Here is a 24729-nt window from a genome sequence, read left to right as displayed (position 1 = left end):
TGGGTGAGGCTGGTCCCCATCCCTACACTTGTCGCTGCCCACGCAGCCCGCGTGCACAGCTGAGCCTGCGGAGGTTGGGCAGCGGGGCCTCAGCCCGGGCGCCCTCTGGCGGCCGCAGGCGGAAGCTACGCCGGGCCGCAGCTGGCGAGGGGAAGGCGGAGGGCGGGGAGGAGGAGGCGCGGGCAGGGGAGGAGAGGAAAAAGTTGCGCTGGGAAGTTTGGAAAGTTGGGAAGTGGCTGCTGCGGGCTTCGCCTCCCTCCGCGCGTGTGTGAGGGAGCGAGCGAGGGAGCGAGAGGAGCGAGCGAGCGTCTGCCATGCCCATCAGACCCCGCCTCGCCGCGCCCGGGCGCGGAGCTCGCCCGACTCCCTGCGGCCCGGCCCGGCCCGGCGCGGCCCCGGCCCCCCGCCCCCCGCGCCGGGTCCTCCCCTCCCCCCGCCCCGGCGGCCCCAGCCCCCCGCCCGGCCCGGCTCCGCGCCGCTCTCCCGCCCTCCTCTCTCCCTCCTTCCCGGCTGCGGAGCAGCATGGCGGAGCCCGGGCAGCGGCCGCGCGGCCGCCCGCCGCCCGTCTGAGCCGGGCTCGGGGGCAGCCGGCGCCCCAGACCCGAGTCCCAGCCCCGCCGCGCCCTGCGCCGCACTTGTCCCGCCGCGCGCCCCCTGCAGCGCCGCGCACCCCTGGGACCCTTGCGCGCTCCGGGTGCCCAGCATAATCCCGGGACACCCGCGCGCCCCGGGATCTCGGTTCTGACCCAGGACCCCTGCGCGCCCCTGGATCTCGGCGCAGCTCCGGGACCCCCGCGCGCCCGGGGAACCCCGCACGCTCCCAGAACCCTGGGGCTCGGCCAACGGGGCTGAGCGCCCTGCTTAGGCGCCCCGCCCCAGAGGGTCCCCCTCTTCCGACAGACGGAGCCCCGCCCCAGAGAAACCCCCAGGTCCGGCAGGGACATTCAGCCACGCCCCAGAGGGCTTCCAGCATCCAGCGGCTGGAGCCCTGCGCTCCAGTGGAAACTCCGTGCCCAGCTGGGGGCTCCCCGCCCCGCTGAGGGGGCGCCGCCCAGGAGGGTCCCCCGCGCCCCGCGGGCCCCGGCAGGATGCACGCCGCCCTGGCGGGGCCGCTGCTCGCCGCCCTCCTCGCCACCGCCCGCGCCCGCCCGCAGCCCCCGGACGGAGGACAGTGCCGGCCGCCCGGATCGGTGAGCGAGCGCCTGCCCCGCCACTCTCCCGCCCGCCGGGGCACTGCAGCCCCGTGGGGACGACGGCTGGGTCCTGCCTTCCGCGCCCGCCGCAGCCACCCGCTCCGCTAAGCCCACTGGGCTCAGCCCCGGGCGCCCTTCCCTGGTTTCTGCCTGCCCGGCTCCAGCCTGGAGCCTGCCCGGAGATGGGCACTCCCTCTCTCCTGTCCCTTCTCCACTCGCTGCCGCTCTGGGGCTCTCCCTTGACTTTGGGTCCCGCTTGGACACTTCCTCGCTCTGTGCCCCTCCTTGACTCTCTTCTTTCTCGCTTTTATCCCATCTTTACCCTTCTGGTCGCTCTGCCCACTCCTACCATTCCTTGCCCTTCTCTTCTCGGGCTTCCATCCCGCCCTCTCGCTGTCCGGTTCACACCTCTGCCCCCTCTCAGGCTCCCCTCTCTCTCCCTGCTCTTCCCCTCTGACCTGGGGCGAACTTTCTCCCTGGTGCTGGTCCCGGCTTCTCTCTCCCTCTGCAGCCCAGGCCCCAGCACCTACTCTCCAAAGTGCTCCTCTTTCGTGAGAAGGGGAGGATTTCAGAGGAGAGAAAAAGGCAATGCCAGGATTTGCTGGCCTAATATTTCCTTGGGGGTTGAGTAATTAATTACGGGTTCTTACAATTTTCCTTCCAGAACTAAGAATCCCTTGATTTCCCTCAGTATCCTTCCCTCTATGTGAAAATCAATGCATTCATGGCAACCCTGAATTGGAGGCCAGGAGGCCAGAAGCAGTGCCATAGGGTCCTGCTGTTGTAGGTGTGCTGCCCTGTTAGCAGGGATTAGTTGACCTTGGGCAAGGTGCACCTTGGGCGCCTGCCTTGTGCACAAACAGGGAGCTCGTTGGCTGGCTGGGCGCTCAGTCTATCTCCAAGATGCTGGGATTTACAGTTTTTGGTTGTTAGTAAAGTAAGGTACTGTTCCCCCATACCCAACCACCCCAACACACACACTTCATTTGTACCAGAAGCAGGCAGAAAAATGTTATGAGTTGATCTAAAGCTTGCAAGTGGTGAGGGGGCACTGCAGGGGATTTTCTGGATGGAAAATGGCTTTGCCTAATAGAAAGGATAGTTCCCTTCTCATGCCCCTTCCCCTTGGCCCTAGCTGGATCTGGAGAAACGGCCCTGTCTGTATGCCCCTCCTTTGTCCACACACACACACACACACACACACACATACACACACACACATTCAGAGCTTAGGTCATAGAAAATGACAGAGAACTGCGGTTAGAGACCAGGTATACACTTTAGGGGAGGAGCCTGGAAAACACCCCAGAATATGTGCATTTCTTGGGGCTAGTTATAATGGAATCCTCTCCTCCCAAACCAGACACTGAGACTGGACTTGGCCTTGCAAGGCTTTAAAGCACTTTCTCATCTATGGTCTCAGCTGGCTGAGCAGAGTAGCTGACACCTCAGACTTGCCCTCCAAAAAGAAAAATGTATCCACCCTGATGAATGGGAAGTAGCTGTTTAAATAGGTATGCTATTTTTAATAGGTGTTCTGCTTTCAAAGTGCTCTTGGCATGTATCTTCTAATGGTTGGATTTAAAAGTTATATGACTTCCTCCCTTCTTGCCAGAGCAGGACTCTCGGTCCCCCTCTCCCCACCCTCCACATGAAACAGCACCGGTGAAGGTTTGGCTTGGCTAAGCATGAATATTCTCAGGTGGTGTGGCAGTCCTTGGCACTCGCAGCGAAAGCTAATCATAATGAGAGCTTCCCTTCATTGCAGACTTCCTCTGTGCCTGGCACTGCTCTGAGGGCTGGGTATACATATATTGTGTCTTTTAATCCTCCCAACAACCCCTGAGGTAGCTGCTTTCACCCTCATTTTACAGATGAAGAAACTAAGTCTGTGGGAAGTGAAGTCATTTGCTCAAGATCATACATTTAAGACAGGGCAAAGCCAGGATTTCAGTGTAGGTCTGTGGGCTTCCAGAGCCTGTGTAGATCTCCGCCTCCCATGTTTACATCCCCCGTGACTCTTCTGTGCCAACCCTGGCTCTACCTGTTGCCTCCAGCCTCACCGCCTTGCCTCTCCTCTCCCCTGCAGCAGAGGGACCTGAACTCCTTCCTCTGGACTATTCGACGAGACCCCCCGGCCTACCTATTTGGCACCATCCACGTGCCCTACACCCGGGTCTGGGACTTCATCCCAGACAACTCCAAGGCGGCCTTCCAGGCCAGCGCCCGCGTCTACTTCGAGCTGGACCTGACAGACCCCTACACCATCTCAGCGCTGGCCAGCTGCCAGCTGCTGCCGCACGGAGAGAACCTGCAGGACGTGCTGCCCCGCGAGCTCTACTGGCGCCTGAAGCGCCACCTGGACTACGTGAAGCTGATGATGCCCTCGTGGATGACGCCTGCTCAGCGCGGCAAGGGGCTCTATGCCGACTACCTATTCAACGCCATCGCGGGCAACTGGGAGCGCAAGAGGCCGGTGTGGGTGATGCTCATGGTGAACTCGCTCACAGAGACGGACGTGCGCTCCCGGGGCGTGCCCGTGCTGGACCTCTACCTGGCCCAGCAGGCCGAGAAGATGAAGAAGAGCACCGGGGCTGTGGAGCGCGTGGAGGAGCAGTGCCACCCGCTCAACGGGCTCAACTTCTCCCAGGTAGGCACGCGGCACCCCGGCCCTCTTCTCTGTTTCCTCCTCGAGTGGGAAGCCAGAGCCAAGTCCTTCCCCCGGGAGAGGCTTGTTCGGCTGTGGGGCAGCACTCTGGCTGCTTTGGTGGGAAAACCAGTGTGCGCTAGCATTTGGGGTAGGAGTTTGGGTGTTTGCTTTCATTTCAGCGTGTTATGTGTTGGGGATATACACTCCCCACCTGCTGTGCTTGCCTGAGCAGAAAGAATTTCCCTCAGAGCATCAGAGTGATCAAAAACAAAAAGAGGGAGGCGCTGGTTTGCATCTGGCCTTCCGAGGCCCTGGAGGCTGTCGCGAAGCTGGTGTGTGCACAGTGCCACAGCGGTGCGTGTGTGGAGGAAGCAAAGGCAGGCCTGGCTCCCGGGGCTGGGCGGACAGGGAGTGCGGGGCCTGGCATCCACAGAACACCAGTTTGAGGTTAAGCACTGCTGGATTCCCTGGGTCTGTGCAGCGCTTGAGGCGACCCTCGGACTGCCTCCCAGAGGCTAGGAGAAAGTCAGCCAGGAGAGTTTTGGGGTTAATAATTTCAGAGAAGTGTGTTTGCTTAAAGGTTGACAGTTCTGATTTCTGAACCTCTGGAGTCGGGGCAGGGAGAGAGGAGGGGCTTAAGAGGTTTAAAGTCTCTGGCTGTCAGAGATCTGATCCAGCAAAATGTCATTAAAAGCCCCGTCTCCATGGGCAGAGGTCACTCGCTACTCACTGGCCCCAAACCCAACTCTGAGGCCATGGGAACAATGTGTTCACATCTGTGCCTGGAGAACAGGGCTGTCAGTCCTGGGTGGGGGCTCTTGCAAGGAGACCCCAAGATGGGACTTGGGCCGATACCCGAAGTGAGGCATGGCCCAGAGACGTGCTCCCTGTTAGGGAGACAGCCCCATAAAATGGCTGGGCCAGAGAATCTAGCACTGGAATCAGACCTGCTTGCTGTTCCTGAGATGTTGCAAGCTCCTCACCAGGGAAACAGCAGCAGAAACCGATCCCCCTTCCGAGATCTCTGGCCTTTGTTTTTCCAGGGGAAATGCAATATCGTCCCCAGGGAGGTAAGAAGCCAGATTGATTTGCCGGCCAAATGAAAGGCGGGTTTGTCGGTTCTCCTGCTGGCTCTCCCATAATTGTGGAGTCCTTACCCAGAGGGCCCCGGTGGCAGGAATATTGGGGCAGTTAGTCACGCCCCGCAGGGTTCTGACTACGCCTGACTCCTTCTCCATGGGGGAAAATCCTGTGTATTCTCTGGCCCAGTGTTGATTCCTCTGAACATAGCGGCTTTCTCCCTCTGAAGTGACTTTTCCCTTGCCAGCCTCGGGAGCTGATATTATCTGTGTCGGGCGCCCCCGTGCTCAACGCCCATCTCATTTTGGAGGCAGGTTTGTGGGAGGCCTCTCTGTTCAGAGGCCTGTGTCTGGCCTCGATATCTTTCTTAGGTTGGGGAGGTGGGGAATCCACTATTACTCTCAACACCCTCTTTGTACCAACCACAGAGGAATCCGAGGAGGGCTGAAGGGAGCACACAAACTCTCTGGTTAAACAGCCCCTGGCTTTAATCTGTCTCCCTTAAAACAACAAAACTATCTTTCTTCGGGGTCTGGAAACACTGCTGTTCAACCAAATGACGGCTTCGGTAGGTTGAAAACATTTGCTGGAAAGTGTGTGAGGTTATGTTTTAGGAAAAGTTCCTGAGAGCCATTCATCGGCCAGCCAGAAGGCTGCTGACAGTCCCCAAAGCCCATGTTGAAGATCAAACAGACTCCAATCTCTGTTTCAAAAATGCACCCACCCCGTCACCAGCCTGGGCCAGCTCTTAAAATTGTTCCTGGGTCCAGCTCCTCAGAAGGGCTGCAGACAGCAAGTCCCGAACAAAAGAAAACAGGACTCCTCTCAGTTCCCTAATCTACACACCCTTCACCACCTGCCAGAGTGTCCGACCACGCCAATTTGTCCTGTTATCATTTTGGAGGGAGGTGATGAAATCTCTCCTCCATCCCCCTGGGCAGCCTTGGACTAACTGGGGAAGGTAGGATTCTGGAGCCTGGGCAGATGGGGTTGTTAGGGATCCCAAAACCCAAAGTCAGAAATGCAATAGCCTTCTCAGTAAAATTGCATGCACGCGTGCACAGTTTGATATGAACATCTGTGATGCATTATTGTACCGAAATATCTGTTAAGTGCATCAGATTTTTATTTTTTCTTTCCTCACAGCATTACTGTTATTGCAAAATATTTGGGGGGGGGCAGTGAGAAAAGAAGGCGGGAAAAATAAGGCTTAAAAGAGTGTTTTGTTAAAGCCCGGGATTTTAGTTTTAAAGCTTTTTATATATTTTTTTTCCTGGGCAGAAATATCACATTTTTGCTTGTTAAGTGTAGAAAGAAAGCTTAAGTTTGGGGACTCCATGGGCTGGAGGAACCCCTGAAAAAGCTTCTCTCCCCCTTGCACAACTTAGAAGATCAGTTCTATTGTTAGGTTTTGGTCTTTGATTTCAGCATAAACTGAGGGTGCTAGACCCAACATCAGCCTGACTTTGCCGTGTGACCCTGGGCAAGTCAACTCCTCTCTCCCTGGGCCCTGTTTTCTCAGTCTGTGAAATGAGACCCAGGGATTAGGTCATCTGTCAAGCCCTTCCAGCCCTGACACTCCATAGGATGGTTCTAATCAGTCCCACACGCCAGGCTCCACGTACTTTCCCACTTCGTTGAATGCTCATAGCAACCCCATGGCGTTCTAAGGTGGGTACCCAGAAAGGTTAAATGACTTGCCCGAGGTCACATGGCTGAGAAGGAACAGAGTCAGCCGGCCTGACTGTATGAGAAGGAGGTGTTCTCTCTGCCGCCCCACACTGTGTCCCTAGACTTCCTCCTGTCAAGGTATTTGTTCTCCTCCTGTAATTCTTCTTTGAGTTCTTTCTTTTGTTTCTGTCTCCCTTCTAGGACTTGAGGGCTTAAAAATGTATTCCTGTGAAAATTTATACTTGTAGAGAAATTATTTCCTTTGGCCATGAGGCTAGAGTGGGTGTGGAGAAGGCACTTCCTCCGAAGGTTTTCCCGATGTGTTGCGGGTCGCTCAGCATAGTGGGCTGGAGGTAGGAGACTTGCTTCCAGATTCGAGTCCCGGCGCTGAGACTACAACTGACAACCTGTATGTAATCTTAGGCAAGACCTGGTGTCCCCATCTATCCAGTGGGGCAGTAGTTACCAGCCTTTCAAAGTTGAGCTGGTTTTGTGAGGCCGTGAGAAGATATTACCTGTGGGAGTTGTCGAGATGGTGAAATCGTACCTGTATGTTGGCTCTGTGCTTGGCCAGCTCCGGGGCAGAGGAAGAGGAAGGCTACATGGGAAACAGCCCTCCCAGCAGCTGTATCCACTGTCTATCCTTTGTTAAACACGATAAAGCTGGAGTATTAGGAGGTGGTGGTGAGCCCCTGCTCTTGGGGGCCCAGGGATGCCTGAGCCTTGAGTCCAGATCTTATGACAAGCTTGGGACCTACAGATTTCCATCAGCTCTGCCTGCTGCCTCCAGGGACTGGTACCAGCTGGTGCTACTTCTTCCTCTAGGGGGCCTAAGTCTTCCCCACCCACTCCCTGTACGGTAGAGTCACTGGATGAGAAGACCTCGTGGACCAGGACTGTGCTATTCTGTACTTTGCTGTGTTTCAGCAAAGTAAACACGCTGGCATTATCCATCCAGCGTGTGTAGCTCCTGAACACTGGAGCATGCCTGCCAAATTCTGCAAGCCTTTTGCTAGGGAGTTAGAAACCACAAAAACCATTTACTGAGCTTTGTTTCTGTACAGGGTGCTGCATTAGACCTCCTAAGTGCATTACCTCTAATCCTCATGGAGATGCTACAAGGTTTATTATTGTGTCTATTTTGAAGATAATAAATTGAGGTTGGAAAAGGTTAAGTCATTTGGCTGTGATTACACAGACAGGTCAAGTGGACTCAGGATTGAAACTCAGGTGTGTCCATTGCCAGAGCCTGTGCTTTTCAAGCATCTGAAAGATGAATTGATTGTAATAGTCAGGTGACATTTCTGGTGAAGTGTGTGTGTGTGTGTGTGTGTGTGTGTGTGTGTGTGTGTTGGAGTGGGAGTAGATCATCATTGCTTGCTGAAAAAATAAAAGAGAGAAAGAGAATATATTGAAAAGTGCTGAAACAGATTTTTTCCCCTGGCTTATAAGTTGGATCTGAAAATGACTGTCAAATAGGGGTCCCCAAAGACATTCTGGATGCCAGCTGTCTCCTTGAACTGTGTCCCCAGCATTCTGAGGGACCACTGTGAAGACATCCCCCTACTCCCAATACAGGGTAAACCTGCACAGTTGAATAAGGAAAGATCTCATTGCTTCTTGGTCAGAGCTCCTATATCTTCACCCTGGGGGGCCAGCAGGTGTTAGCAAGTGCTCAGTAAGTATTTAGAGAATGAATGTGTTACTGAGCAAATGGTCAGCAACCATGATATGACCATCCCTAATTCCCTTCCACCAGCCAGAACTACTGAAGGAATGAATGTGTGAAGAAAGATTACATAAGCCACCATGAGGAGCCCCTTTCTTGAACTTTAATAGCTCCATGCTTTCCTACAAGGTCACAGAAGTGTCACAAACATCATGTAATCAAATGTTAAAATTGTCCATTCAAGCTGCTACAACCTAATACCTTATACTGGGTAATTGATAAACAGCAAAATTTTATATCTCACTGTTCTGGATGCTGGGACGTCGAAGATCAAGGTGCCTGCAGATTTGGTGCCTAGTGAGGGCCTGTTCTTCATAGATGGTGCCTTCTGTGTGTCTTCACTTGGCAGAAGGGGCGAACGAGCTCCCCCAGGCCTCATTTATAGGGGACGCTAATCGCACTCATGCAGGCTGAGCCCTTATGACTTAATCACCTCCCAGGGAGCCCACCTTGTCATACTATCATGTGGGCAGTTAGGTTCAACATATGAAGTTTGTAGGGACACATACATTGAGACTATAGCAGGGGTAGTTCACATCGAAAGCAGGCTCTAACTCTGACCCCATTACTGCCTTGCCTGTGACTTTGGGCTGGTCCTCTCCTGGCCTAAGTTGTCCCCTTTGTCCCACAAGAACATTGGGCATGGCGATTTCCAGTGTCGGCTGAGTTCTGACTTCTGTGATGCTTATCTTTAGCCCCCATATCTTGGCAGGCTTGGGCCAGCCCACGCTGAGATTTTGAGCCTGGGTTATCTGCATTTGGGAGGTGCTGGCAAGCTTGTCTTTGGCAGCTACTGCTGACACCCGTTTGTGCAAAAGTCTGTTGGTTCTGGTGGGTAATCCTGCTGCCAGTGTGCAGAGCAGAGAGCCCCAGCCCAGCTCTGGGTCCTCTCCCCTCCTCACACATTCAACTAGAGTGTCTCATTGTGTCGTGCCAATGCAGGATCGGGACCAGAGACCTGGCAATGGCCTAGTTTTTGCCTGTGGAGAGTTCATTACCTGCGAGTTGCTTTGAGAGGTGGATATTATTAGTACTATCTTGCAGCTGTGGAAACTGAGGCACAGAGCACCTGAGTATTAGTCTCTCCTGTGTCCTGGTTCTCCACACTTCATACAGAGACCCTATTCTTCCTTTCTCTTCCTCTTGTCCTCTCCCACCTTTCAAAATCATTCTCTAATTTCCTGTCCTCCAAGAATGGCCATTCTTGAGTCCTCCAGCCCTGTCTGAGCCTCTGTGACAGCTCTGGAGCCCACAGCATTAGGCCCTGCCCTGTGGCTTTGTCCGCTCTATGTGCCCTACTTGGAGTGGAGGGAGCAAGCACTCCCTAGGCAGCTGGGCACCCCTGCAGGACCTCAGACCATACGGAAGCCTCTTCTCCCAGGGGCCACTCACAGAGCGAGAGATCCTCCGTCAGTGCTTGATGAAACATGGGCGGCCTTGTCCATGCGTGTAACTCCAGAAGCTGGCTGAGAAACAGGCCTCACCTTCCCCCTCTGCTTCTACCTCCTGCCACCTCCACTGTGTCTCCCACACAGAGCCCTCTGTTTGGGAGTTGCTCAGCAAACATCTGTCACATGGTATGGACATCCCTAGCAGTGACCCCTAGGCAGGTGTATACTCAGATTCTTTCTATGCCCAGGTGGCTGTTTGTGAAGAGCCCCTGCAGGCATGGCAAGCTCTGCCCATCCCCTCCCTGTGACCTGGCTCCTTCAGACCCTAACGTTGACTATATTATCTGGATGTAGGGGGAATCTCAGAAGCCGGGAGCACAGGATGGCTTAGGCATCTCCGTCACAGGAGAGTGAGGCCCTAAAGCCGGAGGTGACCAAGATGTCATGAAACACTCTAGCCTCAGAATCAGAAGTTCACAGCAAGAAAAATTGCAGGCTCAGAGAATCTTCAACCATAAGCCCAAACTCTGAGGCTCAAGGACTCTAAGAATGGCAAAATCTTAGAACATCAGGCTCAGAGGCATTTTGGGACTCAAAGAATCTTCACGTCATGAAACCCTAGCCTTTTCGCTTTAAAGAATTTTCATCTCACAGGCTCAGACTTCTAACATCTTAGAGTTGGAAGGGGCCGATTCTCAAGAACTCCTAAGAAGCCCCATCTGCAAACACGGTGTCTGATCTCCTTCCCCCAACCCGCCCTCCAGTCCCAGGCCAAAGGAAGAAAGCCTGACCGGCAAAGCACTTTCTGACGGAGATAAAAATGGGAGCGTGCCTTTGTTAATAGTTCCCATTTGGACATCTCTCAAAGCCAGGAAGAGGTCGCCTGGTAATGCAGCTTTCCTAGGGAGGAAACAAGAATGCCGGCAAGCGCCGCAGCCTGCCAGCCGAGCTGCTGACGTTCGTTTCCCCTTGAGTTTGCTTCTAAATATTATCCACTTCGCTCCCTTTTATCTCCCATCACTGGCTCTCTGTCCGCCCACTTAATCCACAGGCAGCCGGTGGCCCAGCCTTCAGTTTTGCTCAGCGGCTGCCAAGCCGTCTCGCCGAGCTCCTCCAGGATCCGCAGGCTGTTAAATCTGTGCAGTGCATCCGCTGGAACACAAAACTGTTGCCCCAAGCTTGGAAACACTGTTGCTTGTGCTGGGCCCCCTCCCTCTCCAGGAATTTCCTTCTTTTCTATTCTATTTCTGAGTCCTGAGATTTTTCAAGGCTCAGTTCAAAGCTGTACCTCCTCCAGGAAGTCTTCCTAGAATACTCCCAGGTCCAATCTGCTCAGGAAGACTTGGTCCAAAGCTTTCATAAATGACCCAGCCATTTATATTTTTTCTCTCTGTGGAATTCTTTATGGCATTTTATGATATTCTTTGAGCACTCATATTATTTTACTCTATCATTATTACTTAGGCAGTCTTTTCTTTCCTGATTCAAACCTAGCTGAAAATGTGCTCACTATTGATTACAAAATTAGGCTGAATGTGCTCCAGTTCTGAAGTTAGGGCTTTGTGGTGTATTCTGTGGTTGGGGTGTTGGCAGTTCTGGATGCTAAAAAGGGACTATGTCTTGGCCTCTGTATTCAAAGAAACCTCTTAGACTTTCCACCTGAGACACGTTCAGTTCTGCTCAGTACTGTTGCTGGCCCATTTGGTCAGGACTTTATAACATTCACAGGTCCCTGTTGGATTTATTACTCTCCATCCTGGCATATTTCGTTGGTTTCTCTTTTTCATCTGTTACTTGCAAACAAAGGTCTCTTTTTTTTCTCTTCTTTATTACGCAGAACACATGTGATCCTCTCTCTAGGCATAACCCAACAACTCCCACTATTTTCATTTCATGCTCTCTCACATACAATCCTTGGTCATGTCTCCATGCATTTATGCTGTTCTCTTTCCCTGAGAGCCCCTTCCTAGTTTTTTTTTTTTTTTTTTTTTTTTGGAGACAGAGTCTCACTTTGTTGCCCAGGCTAGAGTGAGTGCCATGGCGTCAGCCTAGCTCACAGCAACCTCAAACTCCTGGGCTCAAGCGATCCTCCTGCCTCAGCCTCCCGAGTAGCTGGGACTACAGGCATGCGCCACCATGTCCGGCTAATTTTTTCTATATATATTAGTTGGCCAATGAATTTCTTTCTATTTATAGTAGAGACGGGGTCTCGCTCTTGCTCAGGGTGGTTTCGAACTCCTGACCTTGAGCAATCCTCCCGCCTTGGCCTCCCAGAGTGCTAGGATTACAGGCGTGAGCCACCGGCGCCCGGCCCCCTTCCTAGTTTTTATTGTCTATCTAATTCTTACTTCTCTGGATTGGTAAGGGTCCCTAAGGACTGTCCATGTTAAAAGCTTGGGCTTTTCAAACAAATGCCACTTTGTAACAAGACTTTTGTCCATGGTCATCAGATTGGACTGTCCCCTGTGGGTTGATGCCACTTGATCATAACTCAGTGGTTTGAATTCAGATGCAGCAATGTGATTGGCTTTTAGCACTGCGTTTTGAAGGGACTGGTGTGTGAACTGTACTTGGGCCACAGTGAATGCTTGGCTATCCTGGAAAAGAGCCAGGAGGTCATCGGACTAGGGCCATAAAGGTCTTGGCCTTGGGGCCTTAGGACATGTGCAGTCTCTGCATTTGCACCTGCTCCTGGGTTCAGTCCCCTGCCTGACTTAGGCAAAGTGGTTTCCTTTGGGGAACCTAGGGCTTTCAGAACAGCACCTGACCACCATCCCCGCCTCTGCAGGCAGCCCAAGTATTCCCTGCCACAGTTGCTGAGACCTTGTACCTTTCATTCCTGGGATTCTCCCTTTTCTTTGAACTGGGTCAAGAAGGGCAGCAGGAAGTATTAAAGTTTACTTTCTGTTTGCTCTTACCTTGTGAGCCTGTGTTCTCTTCGTAAAGCTCCCTCCCGCCTCCCTCATTCAGAGGAACATCCTGATCAGATGCTACCTTCAGAGCCCAAAGTCTTTAAATACACTGACACATCATCCAGCCTGCGCACACTCAGTTGAGGAATCTGCTCCACTGGAAAGCCCCCGGGCGTCGGCCTGCAGTGGCTCCTTCAGTGCCCAGATTCGATAGGCTTATCAGGAGTGTAAGTGACCTCGAGACAGTTACAAACCTGCCGGTGCCTCAGTTTCCTCACGTCAACTTAATAGGATTGCTGTGAGGATTAATTGATTGATGTAACGCACTATAGTACATTGCCAGACACGAGTGCCCAGTAAATACCAGCTCATAGTTATTTCATTTAAAAAATATTATTATATAATTTTTCAAGAAATGTTTTTTAGTTCCTGCTGTGCGCCAGACACAGGATGTGTGCTGGAGATGGCAAAGTGAGCAAGAATGACGATGCTGTTGCCCAGGTGCTTCCTTTCTGGGTAGGGAGGGGGACTGGCATAGGTCGTACTATGCAGCGGGGGTGAGGGGGCCTGTGGCAGGTCATGTGGTGTGTCGTGGGAGTTCAGTTTCCTCAGCCTCCGGGAGATCCAGGAAGGCTTCCTGGAGGAAGCCCAGGTGAAGCCGAGATCCGAAGGGGTAAAGCGCTAGAAAGGCTGCGGAGTTCTAGGCTCAGGAGACTGGAGGGTCCGCCCGGACGGACGCCAGAGCGCAGGTGGTGCCTCTGGGGGTTGTCTGCGGTTCGGCTTGGCCCCTCTCTGCGTGGACTGCGGCTGGACAGAGTCCAGGCTGAGGGAGGCCGCCTGCTCGTGTCTGCCCTGCCCGCCTCCGGCTCAGCACGGCGCTCCCCGGGGCGCACAGCAGTGCGGTGGTGCTCCGTGCGCGGCGCGCTCGGCCGCGGGGCCGAGGGTCCGCCTCTCTGGACTGGCTGCCGCGAGCACAGGGCACGTTTCCTAACATCGCTGCGGCCAGCCGGGCGTAAGGGCCACAGCGCGCGCGTCTCCGCCCGATCCTTGGCCTGGCGGCCAAGGCGACACCGGCCGCGCCAGGCACCTCCCGAGGAGACGCGTCTGCCGCAAGGCCAGCTCAGCCTCCGGAGCCACGGTGCAAAGATAAAAGGCCAGGCCTTTTTTTTTCTCTTCTCTTTCGTCTTCTTCTGTTTAAAGGATTTACCTCCTTCCTCCCTATTAAGGTTATTTAAAGTTTCCTGGCCAGCGTTATCTCCGGGGGGCTTAATGTGCCTCCGGGGCCCTTAGTAATTTAAGCCTTGGGTCCCATTTGAAAGTCCCTTTTAGAGAGAAAGATTCTGGCAGAGAAAGCCTTTTGGATATCTGTGTAGCTCATCTTTTAGCGTTAATTCACACGGGTTCCCTTTCCTGAGCTGGTTGGCCTTGAGTTTGAGAAGAGACAAAAGCCTAATTGGCAATGATAATTCCAACCATTTGCATCAAGCCATTGCAATTTCCAGAGGCTTTTCTCCTGTCCTCCTGGAGGACACCAAGAAGGGGGCTAGACCTATTTCCTGGCCTCTCGGGGGATTTTTGTATTCTCTTTTTCTTTTCTTTTCTTTTTTTTTTGCTAGTATAGTTACTGAGCTCTGAAGGGGACTGGATTTGCTTCTAGTCTCTCAGACTGCCAGGTGTTTGGACTCCCATTGGCCCCGATCCATCTCCAGCTGGGTGGCTGTAGCATCCATTGGATTATACAGAGCACTGGACTCTGTACTGGGGCTGAGATACTGTGGATGGGTAAACTGAGGCACTTTGGGACATCCATGGTTAACAATGCTTGACTTTGACTGTGATGCCTAGTTGACCCTGGACTAGAGAACCCCCATACTGAGGCCTGCTGGTGGTTTTGCAGGTAGTTTTATTTTGTTTTGCTTCTATTTCCTTAGTTTTGTGGGGAGGGTGGTGAGAAAGGAATGCTGGCTTTTTGATGGAGATGGCTTTGAAAGGGAGCTAGCTAGTTGAATGGGATTTGGGCCCCTGGGGATGGAAGTGGAAAGGGCAGCTCCTGGGGGACTGTTACCAGGAGTGCCAGGATGGGAAAATGTGGAGGGCATGAAAAAAAAAAGCCTTTCTACTCCTCCCTCCTTGGGCCTTATTCTTTCCCTCTGCTTTCCAGCCCCCAAGAGAGCCATTGTTATTTAGTGCCTATTATGTGCTGTGCCTTGGGTTTATCACAGTAAATTCCTAAAACTATCCTGAAAGGTAAGCATTAGTTTCCCTATTTTGAGGAAATTGAGGCTAAGCACTTTGTGCAAAATGATGGAGCAGGGATTTCTACTTAGATCTTTTGATACCATAAGAAAGAAACTAGACTGGGGCTGGAAATCCAGCTTCTCCACTTCGGCTGGGTGGTTGGATGACTGAGCATCTGTTTCCACGTCTGAAAAAATGGGGCTCACAATAGTATTTAGCCCCTGGGTTGTTGTGAGGTATAGATGAGGTAACGCACACAGCCACATAGCTGAGTGGCTGGCACACTGGTAAGAGGTAAGGAATGTTAGTTGTTGTGGCCTATGTAGTGTCATTTTAATTATTATTGTTGGCCCATTTCTACAATCAATGCCTGTGTCTGGAGGTGAAGCCCATCCGATACAAAAGATGCTTCTTGATCCCTTAGTTTCCCACACACTGAGCACCATCCACAGCCAGGGTGGGTTGCTGGTTGGCTTGATTGGAACTGTGTGGTCTGACCACCCAGAGCATGGTCATATTTTTCTGGCTGTCTGCAGTGTGATGTCTGACCATACGCATAATTGGCTCAGCTTCCCTGTGGTCTCCCACTGTTCCCTGGAGTGGGGACACACCAAAAGGAGGGATTGAAAAGTTTGGGCTGGAGACCCTGGATTGAGGCCCAGCTCTGCTGTGGGTGAGATCCGTAACCTGGGGCTCATTCTTCTGGAAGCGTCCTTTTCCTCCACTACTCAGACAGGTTGGATGTTAGTAGCAGAAACCCAGATTTATTGGGAGAATGAAGTGAGATAAAGCCTAGGAAGGACTTTATTAGTCATCGAGTGCTCTGCGCTCTGAGCAGTATCAGGTGTGCATGTGGATTTCCTCTCCCAAAGAGAAATGCCGTGTAAATACTTAGTGAATTGAATTAGTTATTATTAAACTGTTCATCTATTCATTTATTCATTCATCTGTTTGCCAAGCACTGCTGAGAACTCCATTGTGCCAGGCTCAGTTCCAGGTTCTGGGGGAAGGCTGCTGGGGAAGGGAGGGGTTGAAGAGACCCAAGAGAGGTGCCTCACTGCAGTGCCAAGAATGATTCTGCGTCCTTTGTGGGCACTGCCCCACTTCATCCTCACAACAGTTTCTCAGGTATATTCAGCCCCATTTATCGGGTGAAGAAACTGAGGCACAGAGGGGTAATTCACTTGCCTGGGGTCACACAGCCAAAGGGTAGAGGATCTGGAGTTTAAAGCAGGAAAGTCTGGCTGCAGAGCTTGTGCTCTCAACCTCTCTGCATCTCATGAAAAGAGGAGATGTGACCCAGAGGAGATGGAGAGGCTACTGGGACAGCTCCTCTTCTGAGACTGGAGGTGTGAAAGGTAATGAGTTGGGACGGGACAGGGACAGGGAGTTGAGAGAATTCTGGGGTTTCCTCCCGAGGAAGCAGAGAGTGAGGTAGTCCGTTTGCAGGAGCTAGGGTGAGGAGGGGGCGTAAGAGGAGAGACTGTGCTGGGAGTTGAGAGCAGAAGCTGACTTTGGCAGGTGAAGGGCTGGCAGGGCCGGCTGGGGGCCCAACAGACATACAGGTGGCAAATTTGTTAAGAGCACCAGTCTGGATGGCTGGGATGCTTCTCCGCAGAGCTCTCTAGTGTGGGAGGAGCAGTGGGGAATGTGATGGAGGGCCACCCCCAAGTCCCCAGACCTGAGAAATCCCTGCTCAATTTGCCATAGTAGCTGGACGGAATGCCAGTTCCTATCATCCAGTCCACTGTGGCGCTGTTGAGCACTGACTTCTGAGCCCCCCCCCCTCTCCGGCAGCTGGGGCTTCGCAGGGCCTCTGGTCATCTGGCGGTCCTGTGGATGCTGCCAGATGCATGAGCCTGCGTCCTTGCTGTCCGGGAGTTCTCTTTGCTGTTGCAGATCTCAGTGGTACACAGTCGATAGGCCTCCCTCCTCGTGAGTACCTGGCTTGGCTTTAGTATGACACCATCTGAGCTCAGCACTGACGAACACATGGGTGTTCTTCAGGTTTACAGGGGCACCACGTATGGGGGGTGCTGATAGTGCCATTGATGCAGACCAGAGGACATCATTATTCACACTGCTCCCGCAGGGAGAGCGCTGGTGGGAGGTGCAGGGAGACTGGACAGTTGCCGTAGGGGCACACAGGGCCACGCCATGGAGGCCTCACAAGTCATGGTAAGAAGTTTGGGCTTGATCCTGCTGCACTGGGGGGCCATTGTCCCCCACGAGTGTGTTCTGCAATTCAAATTTCTGGTTAATGCTCGGCTCGCTCATTCATTCCTTCGCTGGTCAAACTGGAACACCTAGCCCAGACTTGCCTGTATCTCCAGCTTCTTGGCTTGGGACCGGAGCTGCCCTACATGAATCCTCCTCTCGTCCAGAATGCTCCCACTGCTGAGCCAGGGTAGCAGGGTCCCAGCTTCCAGAACAAGAACTCAGGGGCGCGTTTTCTCTTAGAAACTAGTTGCAAAAGTGGTCTGGCAGCCAAATGATACCAGAGTACTTATAATATATATTATGAGGCATTTTGTGCGGGAGTCTAAGACCCTGACCACCATTTCTGGTATAACTGCATTTTGTGTGACTTATTTGATGGCAGGGGATTCCTAGCTGTTCAAAGTGGGGGCAGAGTGAGACAGGTGGTTCCTGAATGCTCCCTGAGCAGCAGTGGGAGATGGGAGGATCTATGGTCTGTAAGTAGTGAGAGCACTAGTTTGGGAGTCCAGCAGCATGAGCCAGGGAAGACCCCTCCCCTTGCTGCACCCTTCGTGGTGTGAGATTGGTTGGTAAACCATAAACCGCAGCCCTGCTGCTGCAAAGCCGCTTTCTAAGCTGGCTCTGACCTCACCGGAAAGTGGCATTTTAAATTTTATTGTCTTTTATATGTTTACACATCTGTATCCTCCATTAGATTAAAGTTCTTTGAGGGCGGCAACCTCATCTAATGAATCTGGGTTTCCCTGGGGCCTGGCTCCAAGTATACATTCAGGGAGTCTGTGTGCGGCTGTAAAATTACTAGCCATACCTTGGCATCATCGCCTGAGTAGCTGGGTGAAACGCAGAGCCCTCAAACCCCCCCTCCATTGTTCCCAGATTTCTAGGTGTTTGGTTCCAGGAGGTCAAGCATCTAGGTGGCCACCTGCATTTCCCACTGCAGCCCCCAGGTGTTCTGGCTTTGGGTGGCTGTGACTGCTGACACCCTTCTCACCTTTGTGCTCTGACCACCTCCTTGGAGGCCATGGTATTGCGCTGATCCTTCATTCCCAAAGGGGTCCTAAGGGCTTTGACTGGGCCAGCCGGTGGGTAGGAGCTCTTCTCTTTGGATTGGAGGAATCTTCCCAGCTCTTCCCCACAACCTTCTTCCTTACGCTCCTGCGTTTTTTCCAGGGCACGGATCAGAGCTTCTGTTTGCTGGTCATTCCGTGATCCTCACACAATATAAATGAAAGCTGCTAAAACCAATAAATTCAAACCATCTGTGGGGCGCTGGGAGGAGCCAGGACGTCAGAGGGCTGCAATGTGAGGTGGCATCAGCTCTGACGGCACCCGAGCTGGTTTGTATATGAGAAGAGTAAATATTCAAAGCCATAAACAGCCTTGGGTCTCTCATCATCGCCGGGATTCAAAGGCATTTAATAGGAACACACACTCTCTGTCTCATGTAAACAAAGCGAGATTCTCTGTGTGTGCTGACCTAAATTCTGCGTTTTCGTCTTTGGGAAAGCCAGCCAGTCATTCGAGTAGGGATACCGCGGGCAGTCTGAGCCTTTGTTGAGTTGCCTTGTTTTTGGTTTTGGCAGCTAGTCTAGCACTTTTGCTTTGCAAAGGGATACCTTTTCATCTCTCCTTGGTCTTAGAGCAATCCTAGGTGGTTGTCTTAGTCTGTTCATGCTGCTATAACAAAATACCATAAACTGGTTAGCTTATAAATAACAGCAATTTATTTCTCACAGTTCTGGAGGCTGGGAAGTCCAAGATGAAGGTACCAGCAGGTTCAGTGCCTGGTGAGGGCTAGCTTTCTGGTTCACAGATGGTGCCTTTTCACTGTGTATTTGCGTGGTGGAAGGAGAGAGCTCTGGTCTTTTCAGTGCCTTATAAGAAGACTAATCCCATTTGTAAGGGCTCCACCCTGGTGATCTAATCACCTCCCTAAAACCCCACCTCTTGTTACCATCACGCTGGGGATTAAGTTTCAACATATGAATTTAAGAGGGGGACACAAATTTGGGAGGCAGTTTTGTGAATGTCCACAAATTGTAGATATTCAGACCATAGCAGTGGTGAATGGAATGAGATTGCCATTCCCACCTTGGTACAATGAGGAACATGAGGCCCAGAGATGTAAATCGAATTGCCCAAGATCACACATGCAATCAGGACCAAACCAGGACATCTCCCTTCTCTTCTGCTTTAGAACCTTCTAGCTCTCATTTCCTCTTCCTTTGAATGTTCTGTTCTCCCTATCTCAGAATCCCAGAGCATCCTAGCAACTTCCCCTCATTTCCTCTCCCCTCAGCATCTCCTGGAGCCTGTCCTTCTTCTTGGTTTCTGCTTCCTGTGTTTGTTCATCCAGACCATTCTTGTGTTCAGGAAAGAGCCCCAGGGAAGAAGCTAGGCAGTCCTAGGTGTGGGGTTCTGGTTTCTCTGCCGGCCAGCTGTATGACTTCCAGCAAATTCCTTCTTTGAGCACCTCAGTTTTCACACATGAAAAGTGGAGATAAGAATATCTGTCTGCTTAGGATGGTTAGGAGGGCAAATGGGGCTCAAGCATGTGAAAATGCCCAGCCTGCTCAGTGCCTGGTGGTTTGCTTCACCCCACTTTCCTTCAGCCCTAGACCCTTCAAGTGGCCTCCTAACTTTCCCGTTAAAAATAGATTAACCCTTAAAATTGCATGGAACCGAATACACCATGCACACACGTATGTCAAAGAGTGCCAAAGAGTGTGTGTAAAACTGGTGAAACCTGAATCACATCAGTGGACTGTTATGAACATCACTTTCCTGGTTTCGATAGTGTACTCTAGTCATGTAAGATGTCACCACTGGGGGGAACTGGGTGAGGGGTATTGTTTCTCATAACTGCCTGTGAATCTATGGTGGTCTTAAAATAAAAAGTTTCATTAAAACAATGGATTAAGCTTCCCCACACCCTCACTCACTCACAGATTCATTCATTCTTCTGTGCTTGCTGCATGCCAGATACTGCTCTAGGTACTAAGCATGTGGCTGTGAACACAAAAGAAAAAATTACTGCCCTTACTGCCTTCAGGGACTCAAAGGTGGTTTCCCCAGACCACCCTATTTACAACTGCAAATCTCTCTCTTGAATTTACTGTCCTTCTTACCTGCATTTTTGTTCCATGGCACCTGCTGCCTGTTGCATTCTTTAGATTTTGCTTATTTATTTCTCTTCCCTGGTGACTACAGTGTCACCTCCATGAGAGTAGAGGTTTTTGTCTTTGTCATTTGTGTCCTTAGCACCTGGAACAGGCTTGGCACACAGTAGGCAATCAGTTAATGTTTGCTGAATGATTGAGAGGTGGCAGACATGAAACCCGTGCACAAATGGTTAGAAAGAAGTCAGAGGGGGGTAAATGCTGAAGGGAAGCAAAGCAGAGGGAGGGGCTGGGGAGATAGTGATTTTTGATCCTGATTTTTTTCTCTAAACCTTGCAGGTCTCCCATATTGTGTAAGGGCTAAAATCCTGGCTTCTTACATTATAATCCACTCATTAATTCTCTCTTCCTTTCATTCATTCACCAGATGTTGCCTGGGCTGTTACTATGTTCAGGACTTTATAGAACAGGCAGAGGTGAGGCAGGAGGCTTACAGCTGGGAAGAGGAGATGGGACAAGGATGCAGATAACATTTGAAAAGGAAGGACGAAGCAGTGGGCTTAAAGGTCTGGAAGGCCTTTTCTGGTCTGGCCCCAGCTCACCTTCCCAACTTCCTCTTCCATTACCCCTCTAGGGGACTCCACAGCTCTAATCACACTACTTACTCCCTGTGGTGGATTCTGGACTCCGGGGCCATCCTATTTTCTATTACAGGTCCAGCCTGATCCTTCCTGCAGGAAGGCTTCCTTGACTGCCCCAGCTCCCGCGATGCATCTTCTCTGAACACCTGTGCTGTTTGCAGCTTGTACTGCACCACTGGACCCCTTGTAACAGTCTTGCGTTTGACCAGCTTTGTGTTTGCTCACTTAGGATGGCTGCGGGCTTGGGTGCACAGTAGGCGCTCAGCCGTGCGTGTGGCTGGATGCACTTGAGAGCAGTGAGAAAACTTGATGCGTCCTCCAAGCGGGCAGGGTTTGTTATTTTTGTCATTGACCTGAACTCTCCTCATTTCGAGCCACTGGTGGTTCAGGTGGGGTGGCTGACCTATGCCTTCACAGCGGTTCGAGCGTGCGGAGTAACGATGCAAACAGCAGGACCCAGGCAGTGCTTGAGAGACATCAGGAATTAGTCTGTTTTCCAGTACCATGCTGGAGTCTGTGCTCAGGAAATTCTTACAGAAAGACATGCAGAGATCTGTGCAGTGTTTATTGCTGCCCATTCATTCACCTAACAAATGTATTTTTTAAATGAACTTTAGCTTTTAGAACCGTTTTTGATTTACAGAATTATTGAGAAGATCATAGAAAGAATTCCCCACATTTAGTTCCCCCTACTATAAGCATCTTATGTTAATATGGTACATTTGTCATAATCAATGATCTTATCCAGGATACTGTATCATATATAATTGTCATCACTCCTTAGACAACTCGTGTCTATGATAGTTTCACAGACTGTCCTTGTTTTTGATGACCTTGATGGTTTTGAATAGCACTGGTCAAGTATTTGTCCCTCAGTAGGATTTGTCGGTGTTTTTCTTACGATTAGACTGGAACTATGTGTGTTTTGGGGGAAGACCACAGAGGTAAAGTGCTCTTCTCATCCCATGATATCGAGGGTACATACTGCCAACATGACCTATCACTGTTCGTTATTAACCTTGGTCACCTGGATGAGGTAGTGTTTGTCAGGTTGCTTCACTATGAAGTTACACTTTTTTCCCTCCATCTTTTCATTCTGTACACTTTGGAAAGAAGTTGCTATGAGCAGCCCATTCCTAAGGGGTGGGGAGTTGTGGTCCCTCATAACAAATGTGTTTTAAATGCTCAGTCTGTGCTGGGCACTGTTACATATGCCGAAAACATAGTGGTGAACAAAACAAAAAAGATTCTTTCCCTGCAGGGAACTTTCATTCTAGTGAGGGTATAACAATGGATAAACAAGTAATTTTAGGGCGTGATAGAGGTATCATGAAAAACAAAAAGCCATGGGCTAGAGAGGGACCGGGGTACAGGGGTGCTGCTTGGTTTCCTTGGGCTTTGGGGAGAAGGGGCTTTTAGAACTGACTCCAGATAGGTAAGGAGGAGCCGGCCAAGGACACCCAGAGAAAGTGTGTTCTGGGCAGAAGGAACAGCACTTGCCAAGGCCCCAAGGTGTGTTTGAGAGACAGAAAGGATGTAACTGAGCCAGGTATACACCAGACAGAGTCAGGAGATGGAGCAGAGAGGAGGTGAGGTGAGAGCTCCTTGGGCCTACAGATCACAACAAGGGGATTGGATTTTATTCTAATAGTGGAAGCCATTGGTTTGAAGCAGGCAGAGATTTAATTTGTTTCTTTATATAAAAGATAGCTTTGGCTGTGGTATATAGGATGGCTGTCCTGGGGGCCAGCATGGAAAAAGCTAGGAGGCCAGTGTGGACACTGTTGGAATAGTCCAGGGGGGATGAGGGCGGGTTGTCCTGGGGGGAGCAGTGAGGTGGGTTTGGCTCCCTTCTGGAGGTGAAGCTGACAACGCATCTAATGGGTGCTTGTGGCCCTTGCACGCTTTGGTCCTTCGTGGTACCATTTACTGAAATTAGGGGAGTCTGGAGGACAAGCAAGTTCAGAAAGTGAAAGTACCAATACCACATGGCTCATTGGAGAAATTCTGCCAGAATCCCATTTGTTGGCAACATTATCAGCAGCATCTTTGAGTTGCATCGCATACCTGGAGAGATTAGAATAATGTCCTTTTCGTTGATTCAGATGCCCTTTTCCCTCAGTAGTCCACACTCGTGACATAGGAGATGCACACGTCACACGTCACATGTCCATGGCAGGGATCCTGCGTGCAAAGATATACCAGTCTATACCAGTCGCCCAGGGGCCTGGCTACGGGCACTGCCGCTGCTGGGCTCAGACCTGCGTGCCAGGCACTGAGCAGGACACCTCTTCTAGTGTCCAGCCCACAGGAAGTTATTTTCTCCTATCCTAGCTGCCACTGAGTAAGCATGCACTGGTTTGTGCTGACTTAAATCTGCCAACAGTGTTTATGGAACACCGGCTGAGGTGCAGTGCTTTGCAGGCATGGGCCAGGACCCCTGCTCAGGTGGGCAGAGGCGTACACGAGGCAAGTGGCGTGTGTGTGGAGCATGTCCTGTCTTTTCGTGATTAGAGGCCGTGCATACGCAGTCGCCCACAGGAGAGGGAGCTCACATCCTCAGAGACGCCTGCGAGGCACCAAGGGGGGCTTCCATATGCTTCCTGGAGGAGAAGGAAACAGAACTGTGAATCCGAAGGGCATTGAGGGGGCTGGGCCAGCTGGCCAGCGTTTCTGTTAGGGGAGTAGAGAAAAAAAGGGTTGAATAGGTAAAATTGTGCATCATTGACCAGCATGGGGTCAAAAATAGGAGCTTGTCATGGTGTGGATTGCTGTAACAAAATGCCATAGCCTGGGTGGCTTATAAACAACATTTTTTCCCCCACAGTTCTAGAGGCTGCAAGTCTACAAGCAGGTCAGGTTCTGGCGAGGGTCTTCTTCCAGGTTGCAGACTACTGTCTTCTGGTTGTGTCGCCACATGGAGGAAAGAGGGCTAGTTAGCTCTCTGGAGTCTCTTTTATAAGGGCACGGACCCCATTCACAAGGGCTGCTCCCTTGTGACCTAATTGACTCCCAAAGGCCCTACCTCCTAATAGCATCACCTGGGGGTTAGGACTTCAACATATGAATTTGGGTGGGGGGGCACAAAAATTCAGTTCATAACAGTGATGAAAAACAAGTCGTTGAATGAGTGAGTCATTGAAAAGTAGGGCCAGGCATGTGGCTCACGCCTGTAATCTTAGTACTCTGGCAGGCCAAGACGGGAGGATTCCTTAGCTCAGGAGTTTGAGACCAGCCTGAGCAAGAGTGAGACCCCATCTCTACTGAAAATAGAAAAACTTAGCCAAGTATGGTGGCACTTGCCTGTACTCTAAGCTACTCAGGAGGTTGAGGCAGGGGGATTGCTTGAGCCCAGGAGTTTGAGGTTGCTGTGCGCTAGGCTGACGCCATGGCACTCTACCCAGGGTGACAGAGCAAGACTCTGTCTCAAAAAAAAAAAAAAAAGTAGGTATATACCTTTGCCCGGAGGACCACCAGTGCTGGAACGAGGAGTTCAGTGGCTCCCATGGGCCGTGGGGAACCACCATCCTATATAACCCACGCACAAGAAAACTAGAAGAAACCGGATCCTGAAGAAAGAATTGGATTTTTAGCCGGTATTTAATTTATTATAATAATAATGATGCTACTAATAATCACAATAATTTTTGCAGCTACTTAATTTGCGTTACTTTTGCCGGAAAGCGCAGTTACATGCTTGGCCCCGTCTTTGTGTGATTAGAGGTTATGGACTTATCTTGAGGTTTTGCTGCTTCCTTTCCTCGTTGGTTTCTCTGATTGTCTGGCTGTCGGCTCTTTCATCTGTGTGTGCCCCATGACATACCACAACAGCACAATTTTTGACAAGGTAAATGTGCCAAATCCTTATTATAACATTTAATCACT

The 24729-nt window shown here is 51.4% G+C and overlaps 1 protein-coding gene across 1 annotated transcript in view; it reads left to right on the top strand.

The window, feature by feature from the left end:
* Window positions 1-718: 718 nt before the first annotated feature.
* TRABD2B (TraB domain containing 2B) overlaps window positions 719-24729 on the top strand; it is a 222610-nt gene continuing 198599 nt past the window's right edge. The window contains exons 1-2 of the mRNA XM_012776121.2: window positions 719-1190; window positions 3283-3843. Of these exons, the coding sequence (XP_012631575.1) occupies window positions 1089-1190; window positions 3283-3843 (663 nt within the window). The 5' untranslated portion in view covers window positions 719-1088. The remainder of the gene's footprint in view (window positions 1191-3282; window positions 3844-24729) is intronic.

Source organism: Microcebus murinus, chromosome 2 (genome assembly GCF_040939455.1).
Source record: "Microcebus murinus isolate Inina chromosome 2, M.murinus_Inina_mat1.0, whole genome shotgun sequence".
Lineage (NCBI taxonomy): Eukaryota > Metazoa > Chordata > Mammalia > Primates > Cheirogaleidae > Microcebus > Microcebus murinus.
Note: the sequence above shows the minus strand (reverse complement) of the source record. Positions and strands in the feature narration are given on the sequence as shown.